At 47.7% G+C, this 24,299-nt stretch overlaps 1 protein-coding gene and 1 long non-coding RNA gene across 2 annotated transcripts; one reads left to right on the top strand and one right to left on the bottom strand.

The window, feature by feature from the left end:
- Window positions 1-1,184: 1,184 nt before the first annotated feature.
- On the top strand, window positions 1,185-21,074 carry LOC119435653 (putative serine protease K12H4.7). Its single transcript, XM_037702396.2, has 9 exons — window positions 1,185-1,483; window positions 2,426-2,610; window positions 12,505-12,740; window positions 14,014-14,149; window positions 15,439-15,553; window positions 15,965-16,166; window positions 17,434-17,527; window positions 19,388-19,596; window positions 20,873-21,074. Exons 1-9 carry the CDS (start codon window positions 1,256-1,258, stop codon window positions 20,986-20,988), a joined length of 1,521 nt encoding a protein of 506 aa, XP_037558324.1. The 5' UTR covers window positions 1,185-1,255; the 3' UTR covers window positions 20,989-21,074.
- Window positions 21,043-24,293, bottom strand: LOC125941989 (uncharacterized). Its single transcript, XR_007464718.1, has 2 exons — window positions 23,404-24,293; window positions 21,043-22,752 (listed from the first exon to the last, which is right to left on the bottom strand). It is a non-coding gene; the product is annotated as an uncharacterized LOC125941989 (long non-coding RNA).
- Window positions 24,294-24,299: the final 6 nt, after the last annotated feature.

Genomic DNA, 24,299 nt, shown 5'->3' with positions numbered 1-24,299 from the left:
AATCGACATTATGGCAAACACTGTCCAAAAACTGTATCCATCTAGCGGCCGCGGCCACTCAGACACACCTCAAACGGCAGCTGGAAAAGGGCTTCCGCCTAAGAGAAATGCGTTTTCTCGTATATTCGAATTACAATCCGAAGATATCACGTCTGCAGCTTGCGCATAAGTCGTACTTTACGAATTCTCTGACGGAATTTATTTGAAAAATGAGGAACGAGCATGTATGCCGCACTTCCGCACACGTGCGTGTGCGCGCGACGTACGTCGCTTGCGGTGGTTTCTTCTTTGTGGGGTTTTACGTGCCAAAACCAGTTCTGATTATGAGGCACGCCGTATTGGAGGGCTCCCGATTAATTTTGACCACCTGGGGTTCTTTAACGCGCACTGCAACGCAAGCACACGGGCGTGTCTGCATTTCGCCTCCATCTAATCCCGGCCGCCGCGGCCGGGATTCGATCCTGCGACCTCGTGCTCAGAAGCGCAACGCCTTAGCTAACTGAGCCACCGCGGCGGGTTCTTGTGGTGGTGGTGATTGTCTAACGTCGGCAACAGCTTCGCTGTACATGCACTTTCACAGGGTGGAATGAAGGCGGATTTTTTCTTTAATAGCGCACATATTGGAATCTGTGATAAACTATATACGCTTTCGTAAAACGGCTAATTACATATGCTATAAAGGCAACTGTTCATCTTTTGCAGGGATGCCCGGCAAGACTCGAAGGCCCTTTAGTAGACCGTTCTCCGGATGGCGCTTTGCAACTTCTTTAGTGCATACCGAAAACTTCAGACGTGGCCTTCCGACAGGGCTTTAACGAAAAGTTCAGCAGACTACCGACCTGTCTTAAGCCCACTTATGAACTCGTGTAAGTTTACTTGTGCTGGTCTCCTCTGTATATTCGCCCTGCATATTCCTATCCACGCAATGGATAGCGCTCCCGTTTCTGACAACACCCCTCGATATGTTTTGTCTTCTCGCCTCTGCGGGAGAAATCATGTGGTACGAGATAACGAGAAAAAAAAAAAAATACCGGGGTCAGGCAGAAAGTGCGCGTCGCGGCACGGTGCCTATCCGTTCTCCGATTGACAAGAAAGAGCGTCCTATCACCCGCCTCTGGCCGAGTCCCTCCAGGCAGATAGGCGCGATGGAGAGAAAGGAGGGAGATAGGCCGGTCCGGGCCTCTTGCACTCGTGCAAGAGTCTGGAGGTACCTTGCAGACAGACCGACCTCGCGCCGTGGACGTTCACGACCACCATGGCTGCTGCAACCGTCCTGCGCTCCCTGGCGCTTCTCGCTTTCGTGGCCGCCAGCTGCGTGGCCCGCACTCCGTTGATGCATCGTGGCCGACCGCGCGGTCGCTTCGGCATGCTGGGCGAGCCCCGTAGCCAACTGCGGCTGGCCGTCAAGGAGCCGCAGGAGCTGTGGATCACCCAGCCCCGCTGCCACTTCAACCCGGCCGGCACAGAAGGCACGTGGAAGCAGGTAAGGGTGGCACATCGCAGCGCCTCTATACGTCAGAGACGTTATTATGTGTTCCCTTATGTGCCGCCATTATGCGACAAATAAGTGCTGCGCCTGCGTTTATCTTGCTGTGCACGTCCGGCAGGGTAATCATATACTGCTGTCGCACGATATGGAAGGACTGAAAATCTCCTTTAATGACATCTTATTGGAATCGCTACAGTAAATTCACAACTGCGCTGCTTCCCAGACTCCGCTACGTTGCGACTCATCATAATAATAGAAAGCCGAGCTGCAGCCACCCCCCTCCGATCGCCTCCCCCCATCCTCCCTCCCCCTCAGCCGTTTCAAATTACTGATGATACGCAATAGTGACTGGTTTCCTTTTCTTCTCTTTTCTTTCTTCGCTTTTTTTTCTTTTTTTTTCAATGTAATCAGAAATTTAGTAGGAGTGATGTTATTCCGGGGGAATGCGAATTGTCATGTACTACTTTGTGTTATAATTAATAATTTCGCATTTGCACACACGCGCACGTACACACAAACACACACACACACACACACACAAAAAAAAAAAAAAAAAACGAGACGAGACGACATGGAGGAGGAATGCAAAGACAAGGCGCTGACATGTCAGCTGAAGTTTGCAGCTCGTGAACAAGAAATGTCCACCAAAGCAAGGTGAAATGTGAACAACAGCTACAGTAACCACATAATCGGACACAGCAGAATCACGGATACCGCTCTTTCCCCTATACCTCCAGATATTAGCATGCAATTTTCTTTCCTTTAGCCGAAACACAGGTGTCTGACTTCGTTCTTGCGATTGCAGATACGTTCGTTTATGTGTTGCTGAGCGCACTAAACGGCAGCACAACAATTCCAATTGTTGCTAAATGAAACAGCCGTCGTTCTTATGAAAACGTGAAAAAGAGCGGCACTCTCCTCGCTTAAAACGCGCAGCGGTACTTCGTGAGCGACGAGTTCTACCGTCCCGGAGGTCCCGTGTTCCTGCTGTTCGGCGGCGAGGGCACGGCGTCGGCCAAGTGGCTCACGGCGCCCACGCACATCATGCTGCTCGCCAAGAAGTACGGCGCGCTCGTCTTCCAGCTCGAGCACCGCTACTACGGACTCAGCTGGCCCACACCGTGAGCGCTATTTTGCATGCATCAGATATACTCATATTGCGACGTTGCGCTAATCAAGTTACAGGTGCTGTGTTCCTTCAACTTGATATATGGTTGGGCTCCACAAGGCCGCGGCGCGTAATGACAAACAATTAAGTCAGTCTATCCCCCTAACACCCCCAAGACAGCTGAGAGACTTCATCGATTTTCAAGTCGTGGTATGGCCATAAGTTTCAACGCCCTGGAGAATGAAAATAATTCTCATGGCCCATGGCTGACAAAGGCTGTACGTCGTCAAAGTGCTGTCTCCTCATGTTTGTAGTCAAGAAAAAGAGTGGAAAAAAAAAAAAAAAAAAAAACGCGTTTCTATGCGTAGAAACAGGTATGATAAAGTAACGCCATGTGGTTGGTTGGTCGGTTTGCATGCTGGCGTGCCCTGTACTGCATGTCATGTAATCCGCGGTATTCGGGATGCACTTTACGGGTGCCGCTCGTAATCTCTGAGGACACCACGGTCTATATTAAATTAATGTCAATTTTCTCGATAGCTGACGGGACGAATCGCTTCCAGTATGTGTCCGCGATCGTTAAGTGTCCTTCTTTCGTCCTGCGTAGGTTTCCACGCTATACCCTTCAAACATTGATATTAATTTTTCAAAAATATTCAAGGCAATCTGCAATATAATGCACAAGAGGTAAGATACGCCGGTGGTGCCATTTGCGCAGTTCTTGTGCCCGCGCTCTGCTTGATGCGCTGTGGTCACGGGTTAAACGCAGGATGGTAAAAAAAAATTATATAACTTCATTACGAGCTGCTTGGCTTCAATTTCGCAATGGGTACAAGTGTCCTATAGCGAATAACTACAAAGCTAATCAGTGAACTTTTATTTATCAGCTATAACATGCTATTTGCCATACATGTCCGCCTCTCCAAGTAATCCAGCTGATGGGACAGAATTGCGCTATCTGGCCACAATAGATTTTGTTTCTTTAATTATGCAGGTCAACCGTTTCTGTTTTTTTTTTATTAACACTATTTAAGTATATTTTGATTCACTGCGTAATTCCGTAGAGAACAGGGCCGGCTATCGGCACATCTACGTAAAGTATAGCACTGCATGGTGGGGCTATACATATATAGGTAAGGCGATTCGTTATGTAAGTGCTGTCCTTGTGCGTGAGCTATTCGGCGAGACAGCAGCAGTAGCTACGGCCAGCAATGTCGAGGAGCATAGGCGGAAAGTTTTCATTTTTCCGGGGGGGGGGGGGGGGGGGGGGGGGGGGGCTGGGGGCTGACCAGCTTTTCGAAACCTACCCATATATATATATATATATATATATATATATATATATATATATATATATATATATATATATATACCCTTTGCTAACATTTTTCTATTGCTAGCCTTATGGCGAAGGCATTATATCGACACTTCAGGCAAACTGTCGCGGTTGTCGTCGCCGTGATGTTCCACATTAAATCCAAAAGCCATATACATGAGCTTTTGGAATTGGAATAGTTAATTGCATGTTGCAATTTACAAATTCTAGCGGTGGAGTGCGGATTCACTTTGAACTAAGTCTCAGGCTGACACCAGTGTCGAGGTATTAATTGTCTAACTTTGCGGAGAAATACATTGGCGTGCCAGTCACTTTCTCAACAAAACGTCGTTTTATGCATCAAAGCACAAAAGTATGAAAAGAACAAATTATGGGATTTTACATGCCAAAACCACCATCTGATTATGAGGCACGCCGTAGTGGTGGACTCTGGAATAATTTAGACCACCTGGGGTTCTTTAACGTGCATCTAAATCTAAGTATACGGGAGTTCTAGCATTTCGCCCCATCGAAGCGCAGCCGCCGTGGCCGTGATTTGATCCCGCGACCTCATGCTTAGCAGTCCAACACCATAGCCACTAAACAACCACGGCGGGTAAGCGCAAAAGTAACTGGAACGCCAATGCATTTCTCCGCAATGTTCGGGAATTAATATCTCGAAACTGGCGCCATCCTGAGAATTAGTTCCTAGTGCATCCGTCTTGCGAATTCCACGGCTAGAATTTGTAAATTGCAACACAGGCCATAAGTTAATATGTTAAAACAAATTGGCGATTTTTTTTAATTAGTCGATTATGCATTTCAATTTTTGTGCAAGTAATGTCCACCTCTTCGAGTCGACCAGCTCATGAGCTAGAATTGTGCTATCTGCCACAGGCAACCTTTAAAAAATTTTTGAAAGTGTTTGCTGAAACACCCCGTATTTATGGCATCTGCATGCAAGAGGCGATGTTTCCATCCCTAATGTGTAAATGATGTAAATAATTAGAAGAGCTTGTTTTTCTTTTATTTTGTCGCCAGTAGTTAGCATTGCCTACTGGAAAGAGAATCAATATTGAGACACATATCACTCACCTGATTTTCACACGCCGTTGATAGAAGACTCTGCCGAAGGGGTCACTGAAGTCTGCAGGTTTTTTTCGGGGTCAAAAAAGCACGCAAATAATGTGAAGTGAGGTGAACATACATCAACATATTTATTCTCTAGGTATAGGCTATCCATTTAGTTGGCTACCTCCTTCTCTTTAAAGAATATAATAAACTTTGTCCCGTGTATATATTAAAATATATTGCGTCTGTGCATGGTGTTCTCAGCGGAAAAAAAAAACAAAAAAAACATGTTGAAGTGAAAAAACACGGATGAGGTATCCACCACTGATGCGTCTAATGCGCTTGTCCTTCTATTGTCAGGATTTGCCGCAATAAAGCGAAAGTATAAATTAAAAACCGTGCACGGCCAAGCCAACAATGGTGCCGTAACCTTTTAGCCACAACAAAAGTGAAAATGTGGAGGCAACGCAAGAGAATCCTCAAATTATGTGGGTAACAGAACTCCGGTAATGACATTTTAGGGGCGGGTGAGGGGGGGGGGGGGGGGGTAGGCTACGAATCTCCGGGTGGGGCTCAGCCCCCCTGGGAAAATTCCGGAGGGGGCTCGAGCCCCGGAGCCCCCCCTCCTTAGTCGGCGCCTATGTCGGGGAGGGTTTGTTAAGAAAGTTTCGCTTTAAGTTCACCGTCGGTATATATGCGGACAACATCCACCTTGACGGCTAGTCGGGAATCGCACAGCTGTGTGTGTAGTGCAAACTCGTGGCGCAGAAAGCCTCAGGTCAGGCGTCAGCGAACAGCTCTTGCGCTCTTGTAATCGCTTAGTTCACATAGCTCCAACTAACTTCATCTTGGGTAGTATTGTCTTAGATGACCTTCATATGGCCATAGTTAGGTAAAATTTTAGCAGTCCACGCGCGCGCACACACACACACACACACACACACACACACACACACACACACACACACACACACACACACACACACACACACACACACACACACACACACACACACACACACACACACACACACACACACACACACACACACACACACACACACACACACACACACACACACACACACACACACACACACACACACACACACACACACACACACACATACACACACACACACACACACATATATATATATATATATATATATATATATCATAACCATCATCAGTCTATATTTATGTCCACTGCAGGACAAAGGCCTCTCCCATTACACCTGTATTGCGCTAGCTGATTCCAACTTGCGCCTGCAAATTTCCTAACTTCAACACCCCACCTAGTTTTCTGCCGTCCTCGACTGCGCTTCCCTTCTCTTGGTATCCATTCTGTAACTCTAATGGTCCACCGGTTATCCATCCTACGCATTACATGGCCTACCCAGCTCCATTTTTTCCTCTTAATGTCAACTAGAATATTCGCTATCCCCGTTTGCACTTTGATCCACGCTGCTCTGTTCCTGTCTCTTAACGTTCTAACATTTTTCGTTCCATCGCTCTTTGTGCAGTCCTTAACTTGTTCTCGAGCTTATTTGTTAACCTCCAAGTTTCTGCCCCAAATGTTAGCATCGGTAGAATGCAATGATTATACACTTTTCTTTTCAACGACAGTGGTAAGCTCCCAGTCAGTATTTGGTAATGCCTGCCGTATGCACTCCAACCCAATTTCATTCTTCTGTAAATTTCTTTCCCATGATCAGGGTCCCCTGTGAGTAACTTACCTAGATAAGCGTACTCCTTTACAGACTCTAGAGGCTGTCTGGCGATCCTGAAGTCTTGTTCCTTTGCCAGGCTATTGAACATTATCTTCAACCCCACTCTTACACTTTCTCGGTAAAGGTCGTCAATAATTTGTTGTAATTCGTCCCCATTGTTGCTGAATAGAACAATGTCATCTGCAAACCGAAGGTTGCTGAGATATTCGCCGTTGATCCTCACTCCTAAGCCTTCCCAGTCTAAGAGCTTGAATACTTCTTCTAAGCATACAGTGAATAGCATTGGAGAGATTGTGTCTCCTTGCCTAACCCCTTTCTTGATAGGTAACTCTACTCTTCTTGTGGAGAACCAAGGTAGCTGTGGAATCCTTGTAGATACGTATTTGCCAAGATATTCACGTATGCCTCCTGTACTCCTTGATTAGGCAATGCCTATATGACTGCTGGTATCTCTACTGAATGAAATGCCTTTTCATAATCTATGAAAGCCATATAGAGAGGTTGATTGTACTCCGCAAATTTCTCGATTACCTGATTGATAATATGGATATGAATATGATCCACCGTAGAATATAGCACACACACACACACACACACACACACACACACACACACACACACACACATATATATATATATATATATATATATATATATGCATGCGCGACGGTTGTGGGTTCGTCTCCTACCGGCGACAAGTTATCTTTTCGTCCACTTCCATTTCCCCTTTCTACATTTTTCTACAATTTTCTACATTTCAGTTTGAACCGCAGCTAATCACCCCTATATGCTTGCTTTACTTTGCTTCATTGCGTGTTGAGTTTATATGGTCATTAAGCTTCTCCAAGGTATGTGCACGATGAAAACGGCACATGTATTTACTCTGCACTTCACGGAGACAATGGGCAGTCGAGACGCTATGTCAGAGCCGCGTTCACGCGTGCTCACCTGTGGTGTCGTCAAGTGCGGTCATATACACTCCCGAGCGTTGTCACATGATGCGCCTAACTTGAAACAATGCGTGGCGGCAGTATCTGTATGCCCACTGCGAGCACTATCCAGGCACGTATGAACTTTGTCTGCGAGGTAGTCTATAGTGTTCGTGTACGCATTGTCACACGCTTATCTCTGCTGACGGCTGGGGCGTCGCCAAAGATGGAAGCGAAGACCAATTATCAGCGAAATTCGTTCACTTGTGGTGAAAGCGATATTATTAGCTGCCTGGCACAACTTGGCACTTTAACGCGATAGCGTTAAGGGTCCCATGTCGCATAAAATCCGGCGTCGGCGCCGGTGAGCGATGTCGGCGTCCGTGGCGAAAGAAATCATCCGCAACCAACCTGACCGAGCAGGCCCTCCGCGTGGCGCAAGGTGTTAGCGAAGCAGAATTATCCCGAACCACCTCGACCGCGCAGGCCCTCCACGTTGTGCAGGGTTTTAGTGAACAAAAATTGAATTTCTCGCGTGAAATCCGTCAGGAAATGGTAAAGTACGACTTACCCACAACCTACAGACATGATGGCGTCGGATTGTAATTTGAATGTACGAGAAAACGTAATTCTGTTACGAGGAAACTCAAACAGAAGCCCCTTTTCCAGTATTTCTACCATCCCAACCCGGTGCGCTCGGTTAATTTACTTGCGAAAGCGCTCGCCTCCTCGGCAGATCATCCTCGGTAGGTTAGGGTGCCTCGATGCCCAGCGCTGGGCATTGAGGCACCCTACGGTAGGTCAAATTGGGACTTCGCCTGCGTAATGTGTTTGACGACTTATATTGCCCCTAGAAAAACGTCTTCCCAGCAATGCATTTCTATTTAAAGGTGAAGCCGACTTTAAGGGGATCGGTGTAAGCTTGGTCTTAGTAAGCTGGCTTTCCCACGTTCTGTGTTGCGGTGAAGCTCACTGAAACAAAAATGCGATGCGAACGGGGCCCGATGACGCTATCGCGTTCCCCTCTAAAAGGTGAAACTTAAGCGTCCTCCATTTTCATCAATCAAACTGATCGAGAATAGAAACTGTCTCGAGTCTACGTTTTGCGCCTGCAGAGTGTACTGATTAACTCGCCACTGCGTATCCCCTCCCCTTACCAATCAACAAAAGGGCGTGGATCCGTTCGAGGAATTATGCAAGAACGTAGCAGATTTTGAACAGTGCTTTGTTTTGTGCAGCGAATGTCCGCAAGCTAGACATATAAACAAGAAAAAAAAGTAAGTTATAGCAGTTTCATTGCCACACCAAGTAAATACTGGCGTCTTCTTTCTCGGGAACAATTTGGTCTCCTGTTTAACTGCACTGTCGAGAGCTGTCGCACCTCCCGTATGAAGGCATTCACTCTGCGTGAGGAAGAGAATAAGTGCTCAGGGCTCACCGGTGCTCTGGGCCTCTCGCTATTATGTATTTTTTTATGGTTCTGCCAGTTTCGTCAACGTACTCTCATCAAGAATGAGCAGGAAGACGCTCGCACGACCACCTGAACAAGGTCCACCGTATACTTCATCGCTCTTGTTTAGGCGACGTGACTTTGGCAGCTCGGACCAGCTCCATTCCTGGGAGAGCTCAACGCCCGAAGCCATGGACTCTGACAATGAATACACCGTAGTCATGGGGCGTCGTATGAAGAAGAAGATGCGCCAGATGTCAAGTGAGCAGACTTCATCTAACGAGAGGGAGCAGCAGTCTTTCATGGTCTCTTACGTGCCGCTTACTACGTCACATGTAGAACCTGAACTTCTTACGTAGGCAGTTCTTATATGAATATTTTGAAAGTGTGGCCCCTGGTCAAGTCAACTAAATCCGGATCAACTCTCGAAAAAACATCCTGACGGTAGATGCCAAGAGTTCAACTATAATAGAGAAGACTATTCCAACATTAAGCGGAATTCCCGTCCGTTCCTTTATTATTTACGGGAAGAAGTCAACGACTGGTGTAACTTCTGTTTTTGACCATGACATCAAGAATGTGGACCTCAGAAATCTACTAAGTTCATCGGTTCACATTCTTGAGATTCACCGCTCGGGAATCTCCCGGTGCATCAAGCTAATATTTGCTTCGTCAACTTTGCCAATGACTGTCAAAGTGGGGTACGTGATAGACCGCGTCCGACCATTCGTCCCGAGGCCTCTGCAGTGTCGGAAATGTCTCAAGATTGGTAACGTAAGCGCTGTGTGCAGAAATCAAGTGACCTGCCAGCGTTGCGGTGGGCAACATAATACCGCCGACTGTGATGCACCTTCATTGAAATGTCCCAACTGTCCTGGCTCTGACGAAGCAACGTCGAAGGATTGCCCGAAGATGCAGCAGGAAGTTCGTATTCTCCGGAAAATGGCAAAAAACAAGTCTCTTCCCATAGACAGGCTAGGCTGTTCAATCTGTTCGCCGAGACAGACAAGCGCTCGCGTAAGAAGCGCCATCCACTGACTTCAGAAGAACTGGATTGTGGGGCGCAGGGGCCTCGACAACCTCTGCCTGTGCCGGCATCGAGGCCGGTAACCACGCCTACTGCAAATTCAGGATCTCCGAGAGCACAGGGCGCACATTCGTCGCCCCTGGGTGGCACAGACACGGAGTGGCCTTCGCTGCCCAGTAGATCCACGGGCACGATAACATGCCGTAGTGTTCCTCTACGTCAAGAAGTGGATTCTAGGGCTAGCAAAGCCGATGACCCTATAAGCAAGCAAGGAGCTGAAAACAATGACAAAGAAAGCGTTGAAAAAATGCTGAAACACCTGCTAGAATCAATGCGTACCTCTGTGGTCTCCAGACTCCGGCAGCTAAAAGCGCCGTGCATGTCCTCGCCGTACTGGAGCAGCTGATCACTGCTCTTTACATAATTTAATTACTTTTCTTGGCACCTGTGCTGCTCACGCAGGAGAAGCCCATACACAAGCTTCATCGCGGCGAGCTTTTGTGAACTTTCAATTGTATTCGTGACTCCGTCCATGCTCTGGAAGGTAGATGACACATTTGAATGACCTTTTTGGACTTTGTTGATAGCCATAAGGATGCTGAACTTGCCTTTACCGTTGTACATCCTTCTTCTATGTCATCATCACCCCTCATCCAGCCTTTATGTCCCCGTTCCCCCCTCTCTCTGTGCAGAGTAGCAGGCTAGAGCATGCTAGCTCAGGCCGACCTCTCTGCCTTCCTTCAAATAAATTCTCTCACTCTGCGTGGCTACTATACGTAGCAGAGCGAACGTACTTCACCGAGACGTGGAGTACTAAAATAGTACTAAGGAGTACACCACCAAGGGTGTTGCCAGCACTCCGTTTGTTTTTACAATAAATTCTTACTGTAATATATATGAGCTGAATATGCGGCCGGATGCTATCAGTACTTGCACATGGGACGACCAGAAATCTGTACTGAACCACGCTTGGGACGACGAAGACACCGATCTCGACAGTGCCGAGCAGGGTCAAGAGAAAATACTTATGGTACATTCGAGTGGTCGCTTAGAGCGCTCTCGCGGTGCGTTTTACATTCGGCTTGCCGAAGTCGAGCGCTCGGAACCCATTCCCCTGGTTCATTTAGAGCGCGCGCTCCGGCTCAGAACACTCACCTTAGAGCTTGGAGCGCAGCAGAGATCCGACATAATCCCGATCACGTGAAGCAGCTGAACCGCTGAACGTTTGGCTGAGGCAGGCTTTTACTGGCTTCAATCTCAAGAGGGCTGCGCATCGCTGCAAACCGAGATTGAATGCGGTAGGAACCAGTGGAATGTATACCGTACGTTTAGCTAGAATCTGCTATTTGAAAACCACTTCTCTTGATAATGCTTGCACTCTTCAGATTGCCGAATTTGTCGTCGCCAGCGTGGCTTGGTATAGATATAGGGACGCGACAGTATGATTGGTCATTTAGACTTGTTCCAGTTATACCTACCGGGTTTTTCACGAGATGCGTTAGAAATTTTTTAAATTAAGCAAGCTGGGATAATTAAATAATTTCCTCTGGATTACTTTTACCGCAGAGGCACACATCTGAAAATGATTCGATGTAGTAATTAGACAAGTAATGCAAATTAGATTAATTAACTTTCTAAACAACCATGCGATTGGTTCCAGTGGAAGACTTGAAGCGCGCGCCATCAGAGGAGCTCCATAACCGTTTCAAGAAATGAAAAAAAAAAAGTTGACGCTGCTAATTTTTACAGCGTAATTAATTCAGGCTAACTTAAAGCAGAAAAGCGAAACTGAACAGCCGAAGAGGGCAATTGTCGCGCCCTCACCCTCAGGCGAGCATTAAGTATAGCGCGATCGTGGTTTGATAAGGACTATTTAGGGTTTCCCGTGACTGCTGTAGAACAGTGCTCGCAAATAGGCTCACTATGGAACTTCGCATGCAATGCAACGATTCTCTACTCAGCCATTCTTAGGCTTATTCTACTTAGCCTTCTAAGAAAAAAATGAACTGGTGTTTGACGTTCTGAAACTGCACAGTGGATTATTACTTTTGACCAGCTGTTTTTTTTTTGCATTTTTTTTTTCTTTTTAACGTGCACCTAAATATAAGTGCCCGAGCGTTTTGCAATTCACCCCATCAAAGCGCGGTGGGAATCGAACCCGGGACCTCGTGCTCATCAGCATGAACGCCATATAGCCATATAGCCACTGAGCCACGTGCACCGCAACGAGTTTTCACAAATTCGCCTCGAGCCATCTTTACAATAAATTATTCTGATCTGATTTTCTTTGTAAGAGTCGGCCCTCACGTAGACTGAGAACTTAGCCATCCGCCGCAAGGATCGGCGCCTCACAGGGTGTGGGCTCCGCGCGCGCGTATGCAGGGACATGTCAGAGGCCAACCTGGAGTACTTGACCAGCGAGCAGGCGTTGGCCGATGGGGCGTTCTTCAGGGACGCCATGGTGGAGAAACACTCGCTCGGCCCCGACAGCAAGTGGGTGGTGTTCGGTGGCTCCTACTCCGGCTCGTTGGCCGCCTGGTTCAAGCTCAAATACCCGCACCTCGCCGTCGGAGCCGTCGCGTCGAGCGCACCGCTCTACGCTGTCATCGACTTCAAAGGTATACATGCATTGAGCCGGTGAAAAGTGGTCGACTCGTGGTTCTGTCTCCCCCGCTTTATATGGGCTGTACGCCCGACCTCACGAAGTTTTTAGTGGCACGAGCACCGAGTGACTCTCTTGTTCATTGCGCAGCAACTTCCGGTTAGGGACCGACTTGCGGTTTCTCACAGAGGTGGGACGAAATAAAAAATGAATCATAAAAAAATAAATACAGGTAGATATCGATGGTTCTACTTATGGTTAATGATATATGTGACATCATAGTGCAGGTTTAGTAGTGAAGAGCTAATTAAGTGTGAGGAATAATGAGAAAAATTAAGGAAAGTCTAATTGCCGTACACCAAAGCACACAATCGTACACGTTAGATATCCACCGCATCAGTACAGGTTCCCATAAAACTCCAGAAGTGATGTCACACTTAAATCAGGGGTACCCACTCATTGCTAATTAAAAATAAAGACAAGCTAATTAGAGCTACACACCACCTGACACCGAGTGAACGCCTGCAGCGGAGGGGTGACGTCACTCCCTCCTCTCTCGCTTCTCTCCCGGCGCGCACCTGCTCCGTCGCTCGCTCGCGCGCGCCAGCTTCGCGCTGGCAGTCGTCACGTCAGCGGCAGAGGGACGCGTAAGGTGCGCTTCGTGCGCCGTCCGCTAGGGGGCTACGCGTCGCGCCCTCCTTAGCCCGCTCCTCTGTGCGTGGCGGTTTCCAGCCAGTTACGTTCGCTCGCTACTCCGAGTTCGGTTTCCCGCCCTATACACCAACGCCGATGTGCGAGTGCCAATAGCAGACACCTAAATCATGGATTAGGGTCGTTTCTCATGTTTATTATAGGGGTTGTATATATATTTTTAATTCTGTGGTTTTACAGGCCAAAAACCGTGATATGATTATGAGGCATGCCATATATAGTGGAGGACTCCGGATTAATTTTGACACCCTGAGGTTCTTTGACGTGCACCTAATGCACGGTACACGACAGTTTTCTTATTTTTTTTTTCATCCCGCCATCCCCTTTGGAATGCATGTCATGAACTATCATTTATGTTCGTCATACACTCTTGTCATACTATGCCTATTTGGATGTGCCACGGTGTATACGCGACAATAGAAATGCCCTTGAAAGGGTGTAGGCACTCGAAGTTATAGAAAGGGTAGCTATATACTATCACTTGAGGCACAACATACGCAAGAAATCAACGAACTCAAAATTCACCACAACGATTATTGACACGTTCCGAGCTACATCTCGTATTTCACGTGGCGCAGATTATCTTCGCGTGGTGCGAGACTCGCTCGCAACGACGGGCCCCGAGTGCAACAAGCAGATCGAGCAGGCCGTAGACCACCTCACCTTCCTGGCTGCATCGCCCGACAACTGGCCGGTCATCAAGGACATGTTCAAGTGAGCACTATAAAGTTTCGTTACATTGCCGTACGCCATTGTCCATGGGTCGTGACAGACTAAAAAAAGTCGCAGTTTCGCCCGAAAGGCGAGGCATCAATTGCGATGGCAAATTTACTAGTAGAGAGCTATACGGAGTAAGCTCCGCACGACGGCAGACGTCGCGTTTGCTCTCCGCCGTGCGTTCGCTCTCCGTGCTTTCACTCTGCAGCATACGGCGCGCGGCGCCGATTTTACCGCCCTCGGAAACTCGCGGCGACGCCGACGGCAGAAATCCGCTTGGATTGTCCATATAATTGCTATCGCAATAAAAGAGGGACCACGTGGGAGTGCTGATGGCTCTTCCGCGGCGGAATATTTCAGGTGTTCACCTTGAACGACACAGTTATGCACCATGCAAGGCCAGATATGTGCCTGGCTCTCTTTACTGCATGTATACCCTAAAGTAAGCACAATTTTGCAGGCGCGCTCGGCCAGCAGTGGCATGACCACCTAAAGAAATAGTGCTGAACTTGATTTATGAAACCGTTTTATATCGCCCGCTATAAATGGTACACGCGCGGGGCCGGCATATCGTTACGGGGTACTGCGACTTCATAAGTGTCGCGGTAAGCGTTACAATGGTTTATATATCACGACTCGTTTCCACTGAATGCGCCGTAATAGGGCTGTTTCGAGCCGGTGCATTTCGATGCAGGAAGTTGGACATTCAGCTGCCCGGAGTTTGCGGTGCGCGCATGTTTCGGTGCGCCTAATTTTCGCCGCGTGCTCCAAAGAGCAAGTTGATTCTCCATTTTCGTTCGGGGTGCGGGAAGATGTTTCCGTCACCGTCAGCAGCAACAAACCATCAGCCCTTCTCCCCCATTCACTCAGTACTAATGCGTGCCCTTCGTTAAAAGAGAGAGAGAGAGAAAATAAAGAAAAAAATTGGCCGCCATCCCGCCCTGCGAACGTGAATGTCAAACACCACACATGGTCGAGCATTGTATTCACGCTGTTCTTCGGGTGTCTTTAATTTCCGTGGTCTACCCATGGCAGTCTTAGAATGAAGTGAATGAGTTGCTAGACGGGTCTCCCTTTCATATATGAAACCGTGGTGACGTCACTGAGTATATATATATATATATATATATATATATATATATATGCGTTGTATGCCTGATTGCAAAGAAAGATATGCCGTTTGCCTTCAATTGTTAGCCTGGAGTTTCGTGTTTATGCCACGAAATTTTACGACCAACGAGAAGTATACAGCTTCGCTGTAAACCAACTGGCGGCTTCATCCGCAGGCTGTGCACCTACTTCAACGGATTCAACGCCAACAACATGGCCAACCTGTTCCAGAGCCTGGCGGGTAACTTCGAAGGCATCGTCCAGTACAACAAGGACGCCAGGGAGTTCGAGGCACGTACACGCGTTTATGCAGCTAGATGCGCTTTATGGACTACCGAGGCAAACACAAAATGCGTGCCTGTGGTGACATCTCTCTACATCATAAATATGAGTAAAAGGATGTTTTCTAAACATTTACCATTGTGATCATCTAAAAACAGCGCATAAAACGAGGGACGAACATACAAATTAAAAGAAACATACACAGCGCTTTGTATGCACCTTTTATGTTCGTCCCTCGTTTTTCACGCTGTTTTTAGATGATCATGAACGACCAACTAGCCCCGAATTACCGTTCTAGTTACAGGCACAACGGCATTTAATAATGCCCTTATATGCCCTTAATCTCGAATGCCAGCCCCTAAAATGCCTCCATTCGGGCGCGAGCAGTTCAATGCGAAGTCTGTCCCGCTGTGCGCGCAGGGCGGTGACAACACCGTGACCATCGACACTTTGTGCGACACTATGACGGACCCGAGCGACGACCGCAGTCCGCTGGAGCGCTTCGCGGTGGTCAACGAGATCCTGCTGAACGCCACCAAGCAGAAGTGCCTCGACTACGATTACGACACCTTCATCGACTCGCTGCGGGAGATCCAGTTCAACAGCACCGAGGGAGCGGGAGGTGGGACTGCAGCGCCGCACCATCGTAGCGCTTTTCACTATATCGCGTACCTCCGCAAGGCGACGCTGGTGTCGCGACCCCTTGATGTCCAGAAGGACATCGTGCAGATTTGCATCTTTAGTGGTTGGGCAATCATGGCAATGTAGCTAAGTGCGAGTGTCGAGGCGCGACGTTTTATGTTACGTATTAATAGGCGGTATATAGTCGTGCAAATTGGATAAGTAATACCCTATCTCGTTAGCACCTTTGACAGCTAGGGGATATATTGTGAAGCTGGTGTCTATGACAATTAAACACATGCACACACAAACAAACACACGCACTCAGCATCGTTGCCCCAACTGTTCCGTCTAAATGCACGCGTCGAACCCAGGATTCTTGGAACTAGTTCATTAGTGAAACTGTCCTTACAATAATTGCCACTTCAAGCACAAGCCGGTTGCGCTGTTTTACAGGCTATGTCAAAGAAAAAAAAAAGAAGAGTATACAACAGTAACGTCGTGCACGTAAAGTTCTGGAATTTCCTCGCTGCGTTATCCTTGAGTGGTACATACAGAAAGCGCACCAGAAGGGTAATGCTAATGCTAAATGCTCTAGTGCTAAATTTTGTGCAGCGACACTGCCGAGCTCAAATTCCCACAAGGAGAAGCATGATGTGATGTTTACTGCGCCACGAACATTTTTTTGTTATTAGTCCTTGAAAAAGGTAAATTATTTACTATTCTGCTGGCGCTTTCTAAACTTAAGTATAGTTTGGCTTTGGCTTTGACGTGAAGTACACACATCAGAAGGCTAGTCAGTGTCAGTTAAACGTGTAACGCTAGTCGGGTAGAAAGTATAAGTAGAAGCAGAGCTTCACATAGTAAAAAAAATAATAATAATAAATGTAATAATTATTTCGGTACTCGCGGAGAACACGAAGGAAATTTTTGAGCAACCGGCGACTTACTAGCTCGTGCCGTTGCACATTCCGACCTTACACCGACTGGAGCTTAGCGCTAGCTCTTCCTTACGAATGGTGCACTTACAGTGCGCATCTATCGGAGCAGTACTCACTAGCGGATCCTTTACAGTGTTCCCAACCCCTCGCAAATCGTGTTTAGTTTTCCTTGCATAGTGTCAGCATATGTGCCATCTTTAAATGAAAAAAAAAAAAAAAAATATGCAGCCCTCCTCTGGCGAAGCGGCAGAAGGCAACGGTGCAGGAATTTTCCACAACTCGATCACTGCATTTGCAAGCTGTAATGGCAGCGCCTTGATTATGCAGGCCGGCAGTGGACCTACCAGACCTGCGTCGAGTTCGGCTACTACCAGTCATCGGACCTCAAGGACCAGCCTTTCGGATCTCTCTTCCCAGTCGAGTAAGCCTGTGCTGCGTATTTTGCGAGGAAAAATGCTAGTGTGTGCTACACTGCGTCAGATTATGCGGCTATAGGGACTACGTGCGAAGCTAGTGTGTTTAATCAGGCAGATGACGTCGATGTGACTCCAGTGATGTCATTATGACTAACGTTTAGGTATCATCGTGTGCAGTTTGCACTTTGTTCTCACTTCATGCAGTGATTACCAGTGTTGCTCTAGTTGGGCAGGTGTGCGATGTGATGAAGCCAGTTTCACGAAAAGGAAATCTTTTTTCCTAGTAAGGATAAAGCCCAAAGATTAAAAAAACAATACAAGCACTGAGGGACGCATGTACTTAAAGTTCCATGGTTGCTTGTGATGCAGCTGATAACGTTCAATTATTAAATACAAGCCTTATCTGTCTCGTGCGTTTAGGTGCCAGCAAGACTTGAGTGCCCTTAAAAGCTGGCTTTTCCACATAAAATGCCTTATTGTGGAGAAGCCATATTTAAAGGTGACTCGAAACCACGTCGACGCCCCCCCCCCCCCCCCCCCCCCCTTCCTCCTATGTACTGTTTCACGGAACATTTCACATTCGTGTTACGACCAATTTCTTTGAAAGCGGTATTCAACAGGTGATTTTAAATGTGACGCATTTCTTGGCGAACATTTGCCACTTTGAGGGTATCTATCTATCTATCTATCTATCTATCTATCTATCTATCCGCGTAAGTCTTGGTGCTCTCATGGTCGTTTCGTTAACTTGGTATGTACCAAAATTGGCATAGTAGGACAAGAGTGTATGACGAACATAAATGATAGGTCATGACATGCGTGTCATGACTCATGAAGGTCTTGAAATAGCCGCTACGTCTTGGTGCTCTCATGGTCGTTTCGCCAATTTGGTAGGCTCCCCGCACACTCCTTCGCATAACATCAATTCCCACAGGGCGTGGGATCTGCCGTCTTTTTTTTTTTTTCCCCAATATTTTTTTTTTTTTTGGTCACCTGTGCCAGGCTATTTACGTCAAACTTTATCTCACTGATAAGTAGGGCCTAAAGTACCGTTGCAACATTGAATCTATTAGAGGCGCTATAGTGGCCTACTCACGATTAATTTGACCACCCAGTGATCTGTAAAGTATGCCTAAGGTTCGTTACGCGAGTGTATTTGAGGTCCATAGGAATACGGCCGCCGCAGCAGGCGTCGAACCTGCGGGCCTCAGAAGCACAACGCCAAAGCTACGCAGTAACCTCGGCAAATAAAATTTATATACGTATTGTGGCAAAGAATTTGATTCTGGACGAGAGGGTGCTCTCGGCGGCGGCGCTGAGCAACTGCTCAGGCAGCTCGTTTAGCAGCAGCGGCAGACAGAGCATATCCACCGGTAGCGTCGCTCAGAAAAAAAGCGTGAACAGGGCAGCGCAGCCGCCGCGGCGGCGCCGCAGGCGAAGTAGCGCATGCGCAGTGTGTCCGAAGCCCACGTCAGCGCCTTTTATCCTGGTCGCCGCCGGCACTCCGCTTTCCTCCTCACCCTTTGGCCGTACCCTCCTCCGCGTGCCTCTTCCCTAGCTCTCGCCACTTTTTTCATCGCCCGCTGCGCGCAGCGTTCGCTCGGTCACGCCGACGCTCGCAGCAAGAACAGGCGCCTCTGCTGCGCTCTAAAAGGGCTCGGACGACGCGAAAAAAACCTTCTCTTGTAGGCGCACAGAAACAGTGGCGTTCGATCACTTCAATTTTGTCGATTGGTGTACTCATGTTTCCGAAAACATTTTGCGATAACGGACCCCACCTCCTATACAGTCGGTGGCGAAGCCCACTTAGCTCCGGCTTTAACCTAGCTCTGCTTTAGCACTGCACACTTTCTCTCTTCAAAAAGGTTCTTCGTGAAGCAGTGCAAGGACATCTTCGGAGCCCACTTCGACGAGGCCCTCCTGAAGAGCGCTGTGCGCCGCACCAACACGTTCTACGGTGGCTTCCGCCCCGCCGTGCACAACGTGACCTTCCCCAACGGATCCATCGACCCGTGGCATGCACTCGGCATCACCAAGGATCTCGCACGTGACGTGACCGCCATCTTCATCAATGGTCAGTGCTTACAAACAGGCTAAGAATGGGACCCTTTTTAATGCATAAGCATTCCTAGGCGACTCACCCAACAAATCTGTACGTCGGTCTGTCCGTCCGTAACACGATGCGCTCCATAAACAAAAACAGAATAAATTATGTTTATTACCCCCACTCCCCCCCCCCCCCCCCCCCACACACACACAAAAAAAAAATGGCGGCCTAAATCCGCTTCCTTAAATAAAACTTTTCTTTTCAGTGCAACAAACCTAATCAAAATCAATGCAATGGCTGCCGATAAAATAGATTTCTCCGTTCGCATGTATTTAGATAGGAGCTCCCGAGCCAATTAAAGCTGCTGTTTCGCACGTGGTTCAAATAAATAAATAAATAAATAAATAAATAAATAAATAAATAAATAAATAAATAAACGTAGTCTTGTTATTCTTTTATGCAAGTGACCCACTCCTTCCCTACTTTATTTCGTTAGCCTCTCAGCTCTCTTTATTATTTTTTATTTGCTTATTTATACAATTGGTATGAACGCACAGGGCAAGGTAACAGGGAAATGATACAGATAACTGATCACTAGAACAAAACTTTTTATGCGACGGCCTATATACGCTACGGCGTACAATATACTAGTACAACATTTACGAAAAACGCAAGATGAAAACATAGCGCACATACCAACATACAAATCGCAATATCGCACCATCATTTTCATATAACTACATACATTAGTCTACGCTTGCAGATTATTCTTTCCATATCTTCAAGGCGATTTTGGCGGAAATACAGTCGGTTATATATATATTTTAAAACGAAGGTCGATCCTATAGCGGCGCCTACGACATCATTGCGAAGCCATGGATTGCATATAGTATTTTCCGAGTCTTTGGATCACCTTGTAGGCAGAGACAATTCACAAGCTTAAGGCTAAAATTGCTTTCCCTTGAATGAAGTTTTAAAATTCTCTGCAGATAAGCAATCAGCTAGCTCTGCGAGCAGGCACTGTCGAAATGTATGACATCACGGGGAACTGTTGGGGAGGTTGCCAATGACGCTGTCGCTATACCATGGAGCCACGTTTCTGCGTCCTTCTTTCTCGACCAGCTAAATTTCCTCTCACGGTAATGATGGGCTCAAGGGCATCGTATTCCAAAAGAGTAATTACTCTTTTGGAATACGATGCCCTTGAGCCCATTAATCTACCAATATAGCCTAATAGTTGGCCCTGGAGTGTCCCTTTTAACGATTCCGACGTGCCTGCTGCGACGATTCTTATTCTTTTCAGGCACCGCCCACTGTGCGGACATGTACCCGCCCTCGGAGCATGACGTGCCCGAACTGACAAGAGCGAGGGAGCAGATTGAATACCTCGTCGGCAAATGGGTGGGAGCCACATCGTAGCCGGCCACCTTACCACCAGAACGGCGCTGCATGTTCGAGACAGGCACAACGAAAATAAAGGATGCGCAGTTTTATTCGCAAATAACCGATCTCGAGAAGAGACCGTTTCATGTACATATGTACAAGTAATGAAACCATGCTGAACATTTTACATGGCTGTGTACAAAAGACAAGAAAAAAAAAATGTTTGTACAGCGGTGTGCAACACGGCATCACTCTTGGCAGCATGGTTACCGTGGGCTTATAATAAAAGTTTTTTTTTTTTTAGAATATACATAATTTTTATAAAACGGCTGTGAGCGTATAGCGAATGTGGCGTTTTTGTAGAGAGTGTAATGCGGGGCGGATATGCATTGCTGCTTACAACGTAAGTTTCGGAAGAATAAGTTATAAAAAGTCAGTTTCGCGTGACAGGCGAAGCATTCATCGCGATATCAAATTATTAGACGAAATAAAGTTAATCATTTTATCAGCTGCATAAACTGCTGTGAACATTCGCTTACTAGCTAAATTATGCACGTTCGTTGTCACGCGCGCACAGGCAAACACGAACACATTTTACTCGATGACCACGGACACTCGCTGTCGGAACGCTGGCATGGTGAAGAGCGGCAGCAGCGGCGAGCTAATTCCCCTGCCTCTCGCTTCAACGCGAACCATGCGCGCGAGAACAGAGCACACACGAAGCTGTCGGCTATATCCGGCCGGCTAGCCTTCGACCCCAGTGCAGATTGCCTCCAAGATATAACGCGCGCTGCCGCGCTTAGCCGTTGCAGCTGGTGTAGAGGAGGATATGCGCACTAACCTGCCCCCGCTTCCCCCATTCTCCTAGCGGGCGTGAGAAGACGGCGCGCATCCACCCCACCGGATTCCCTTGCGAGCCCAAGACACCGGCCGCATCAAGCCACCATATTTCTCGGCTCACCCTCGCAAGCTACAAGTTTTATTGCGATAGCAATTATATGGACACTTCAACCGAATTTCTGCCATCGCCGTGAGGTTCCATATAAAGTCCAAGGGCGATAAAATCGTCGCCGCGTGCCGTATGCGCGAGTGAAAGCGCGCGGGGGACGCGCGCTATCACGGAGAGCGAACGCACGGCGGAAAGCAAACGCGACTGCCGCCGCGCGAAAGGCCGTGGGGTATAGGAAGGAGGGAGGCGGGGCGACGCTGTGCTGCGGCACCAAATGCGTATCTTGCAACCGGGCGCAAGGGGAACTGGCCACTCAATCTCCCACGTGAAAGCAAGAAAGCGGGAAGGCAACGCGGGAGGGAGGGGGGGGGGCAGCTTCTACACTGCTAACAACTGCGCTTGTACTTTGCCCTGCTGTGGCGGTCGCCCGCACCGTCTCGTAAAAGCGATCTCCACACGGCTCTGACCTTTGTATGCGCTGTGCATTCGTCAGTTTCAGTTGGAGCGATAGACCGCACGAATCTTCGCTTGCTGCAGCAGCTGTGCTTGCTGCCAGCGTTTTGACAGTCGTCTGCGGTCATTGAGTGTGATCTATTCATGTTTGCTTGTGCGCGCTGACACCACGCTTGTTAATTCAGTTAGTAAGCGAATGTGTCCAAGTTTATGCAGCCGATAAAACTAATATCCCTACTCCAAATAGCTCTCTACTAATTTGCTATTGCAATTGATGCTTTGCCTTTCGGGCGAAACTGCAACATTGTTTACTTGCGTGTCTTGACAACCAAACCAATCAGACATCGAACTTGTGCCTCACAACCTTGTGCCAGCTAGATAACGTGATCTGTTCTAGACTCAGAGGGATTTGGGTGCGAGCTAGTTGGTACGGATCATTCATATTTAAAACAGCGCCAAAAAAACACGCACAAGAGAGAACACAGGATGAGCACTGACTGCCAACAACACCTTTAATGAATCCTGCGCAAATATATACAATTCGCAACGGGCAGAAAGAGAAAAAAACAGGAAAGGGAAGGCGAGTCATTGTCAGTCAACTCCTGCTGCGCATGCGTCAAAAGCACTAAAAAATACAAATTTAACAATACACATGGTGAACACAGGCCAAACTGATTAACTCCTGAGGAACTTAAGTTCCTTAGTGCAAAGAGCTATAGATGGGGCACTTACACAGGTGGCTCCTAACTGACACATGAAAAGGCCTCAAAGATTTCCCTGGCCATCTGATTGCTGTACCTTCTTAACACACGTCCGCCATGTGTATTGTTAAATTTGTATTTTTTTTTTTGTTTTTCACACATGCACAGCAGGAATTGACTGACGATGACTCGCCTTCCCTTTCCTCTTTTTTCTCTTTCTGCCCTTTGCGAATTTATATATTTGCGCACGCTTCATTAAAGGTGTTGTTGGCAGTCAGCGCTCGTCCTGTGTTCTCTCTTGTCCGTGTTTTTTTGGCGCTGTTTTAAATATGAGTGATTTGTTGTAACCACAGCGGGAGACATTTATGTTCGCGCACCACATGAATTAACTAGCGCTGCGCCATGTCGTGTGCTAGAGAGAGCTTGCACGGCGGCTGCGCTTTCAAATAAGCGAGTGCAGGATAACAGCGAACTTGTAATGAACAGGTCTCGCACTAAGTCAAATCGAAGACCCCGGTGCTGGTACAGCTGCAACGGAAAATGATTAACACAGGTGGCTGATGACCGGAGCAGGGAAATTGCGGTAGGCGGCGCTCTTGTTCCCGTGCACACTGGTATCTACAGTGTCACATGATCCACGCGTCAAAGAGGGGGTGCCTGGCACTCGCGTTTTCGCCGTGGTAGGGCACAACAGCGTCGCGTGCCGCAATTTACCTGATCGGGTGTTCGGTTACTTGTGCTAATCTTTTTTCCGTTGCACATATATACGGGTGGCGCGCGCAGCGCTGTCAGGTCGAGGAGTGCTGCACTCCCTGAAATAGTGCAGAAAGCGCAGCCGTAGTGGGGGGCTCCGGATTAATTTTGACCACCTGGGGTCGTGCCGCCAATGCACGGGACACAGGTGCTTTTGCATTTCGCCCCCATCGAAAGCCGCCGCGGCCGGGATTTGATCCCGTGACCTCGTCGGGTCGCAGCCAAATCGAAGTGACCCTGCATGCCGCAGCAGATACTGATACAGCACATTTTGCTGATAAACACCTGCCGCGACGTGTGATATCAGTATTTGTCGCGACATGCCATAGCATTCGAACTTCGTCACGGGACGTTTTCGTTTGACGTCATAGCGGTGCTGCCTTTTATACGCTCCCAGCGGGCTCGGTTTCGATATTGCTTGAATTGAACGTTGAAATTCTATTTTGAACATTTCGAATTAGGCGCAATTTCTCAAGATTAAAAAATATATA

Source organism: Dermacentor silvarum, unplaced genomic scaffold, assembly GCF_013339745.2.
Source record: "Dermacentor silvarum isolate Dsil-2018 unplaced genomic scaffold, BIME_Dsil_1.4 Seq811, whole genome shotgun sequence".
NCBI classification, from domain to species: Eukaryota; Metazoa; Arthropoda; class Arachnida; order Ixodida; family Ixodidae; genus Dermacentor; species Dermacentor silvarum.
The sequence above is the reverse complement of the archived record's forward strand: the minus strand, read 5'-3'. Positions and strand labels throughout refer to the sequence as shown.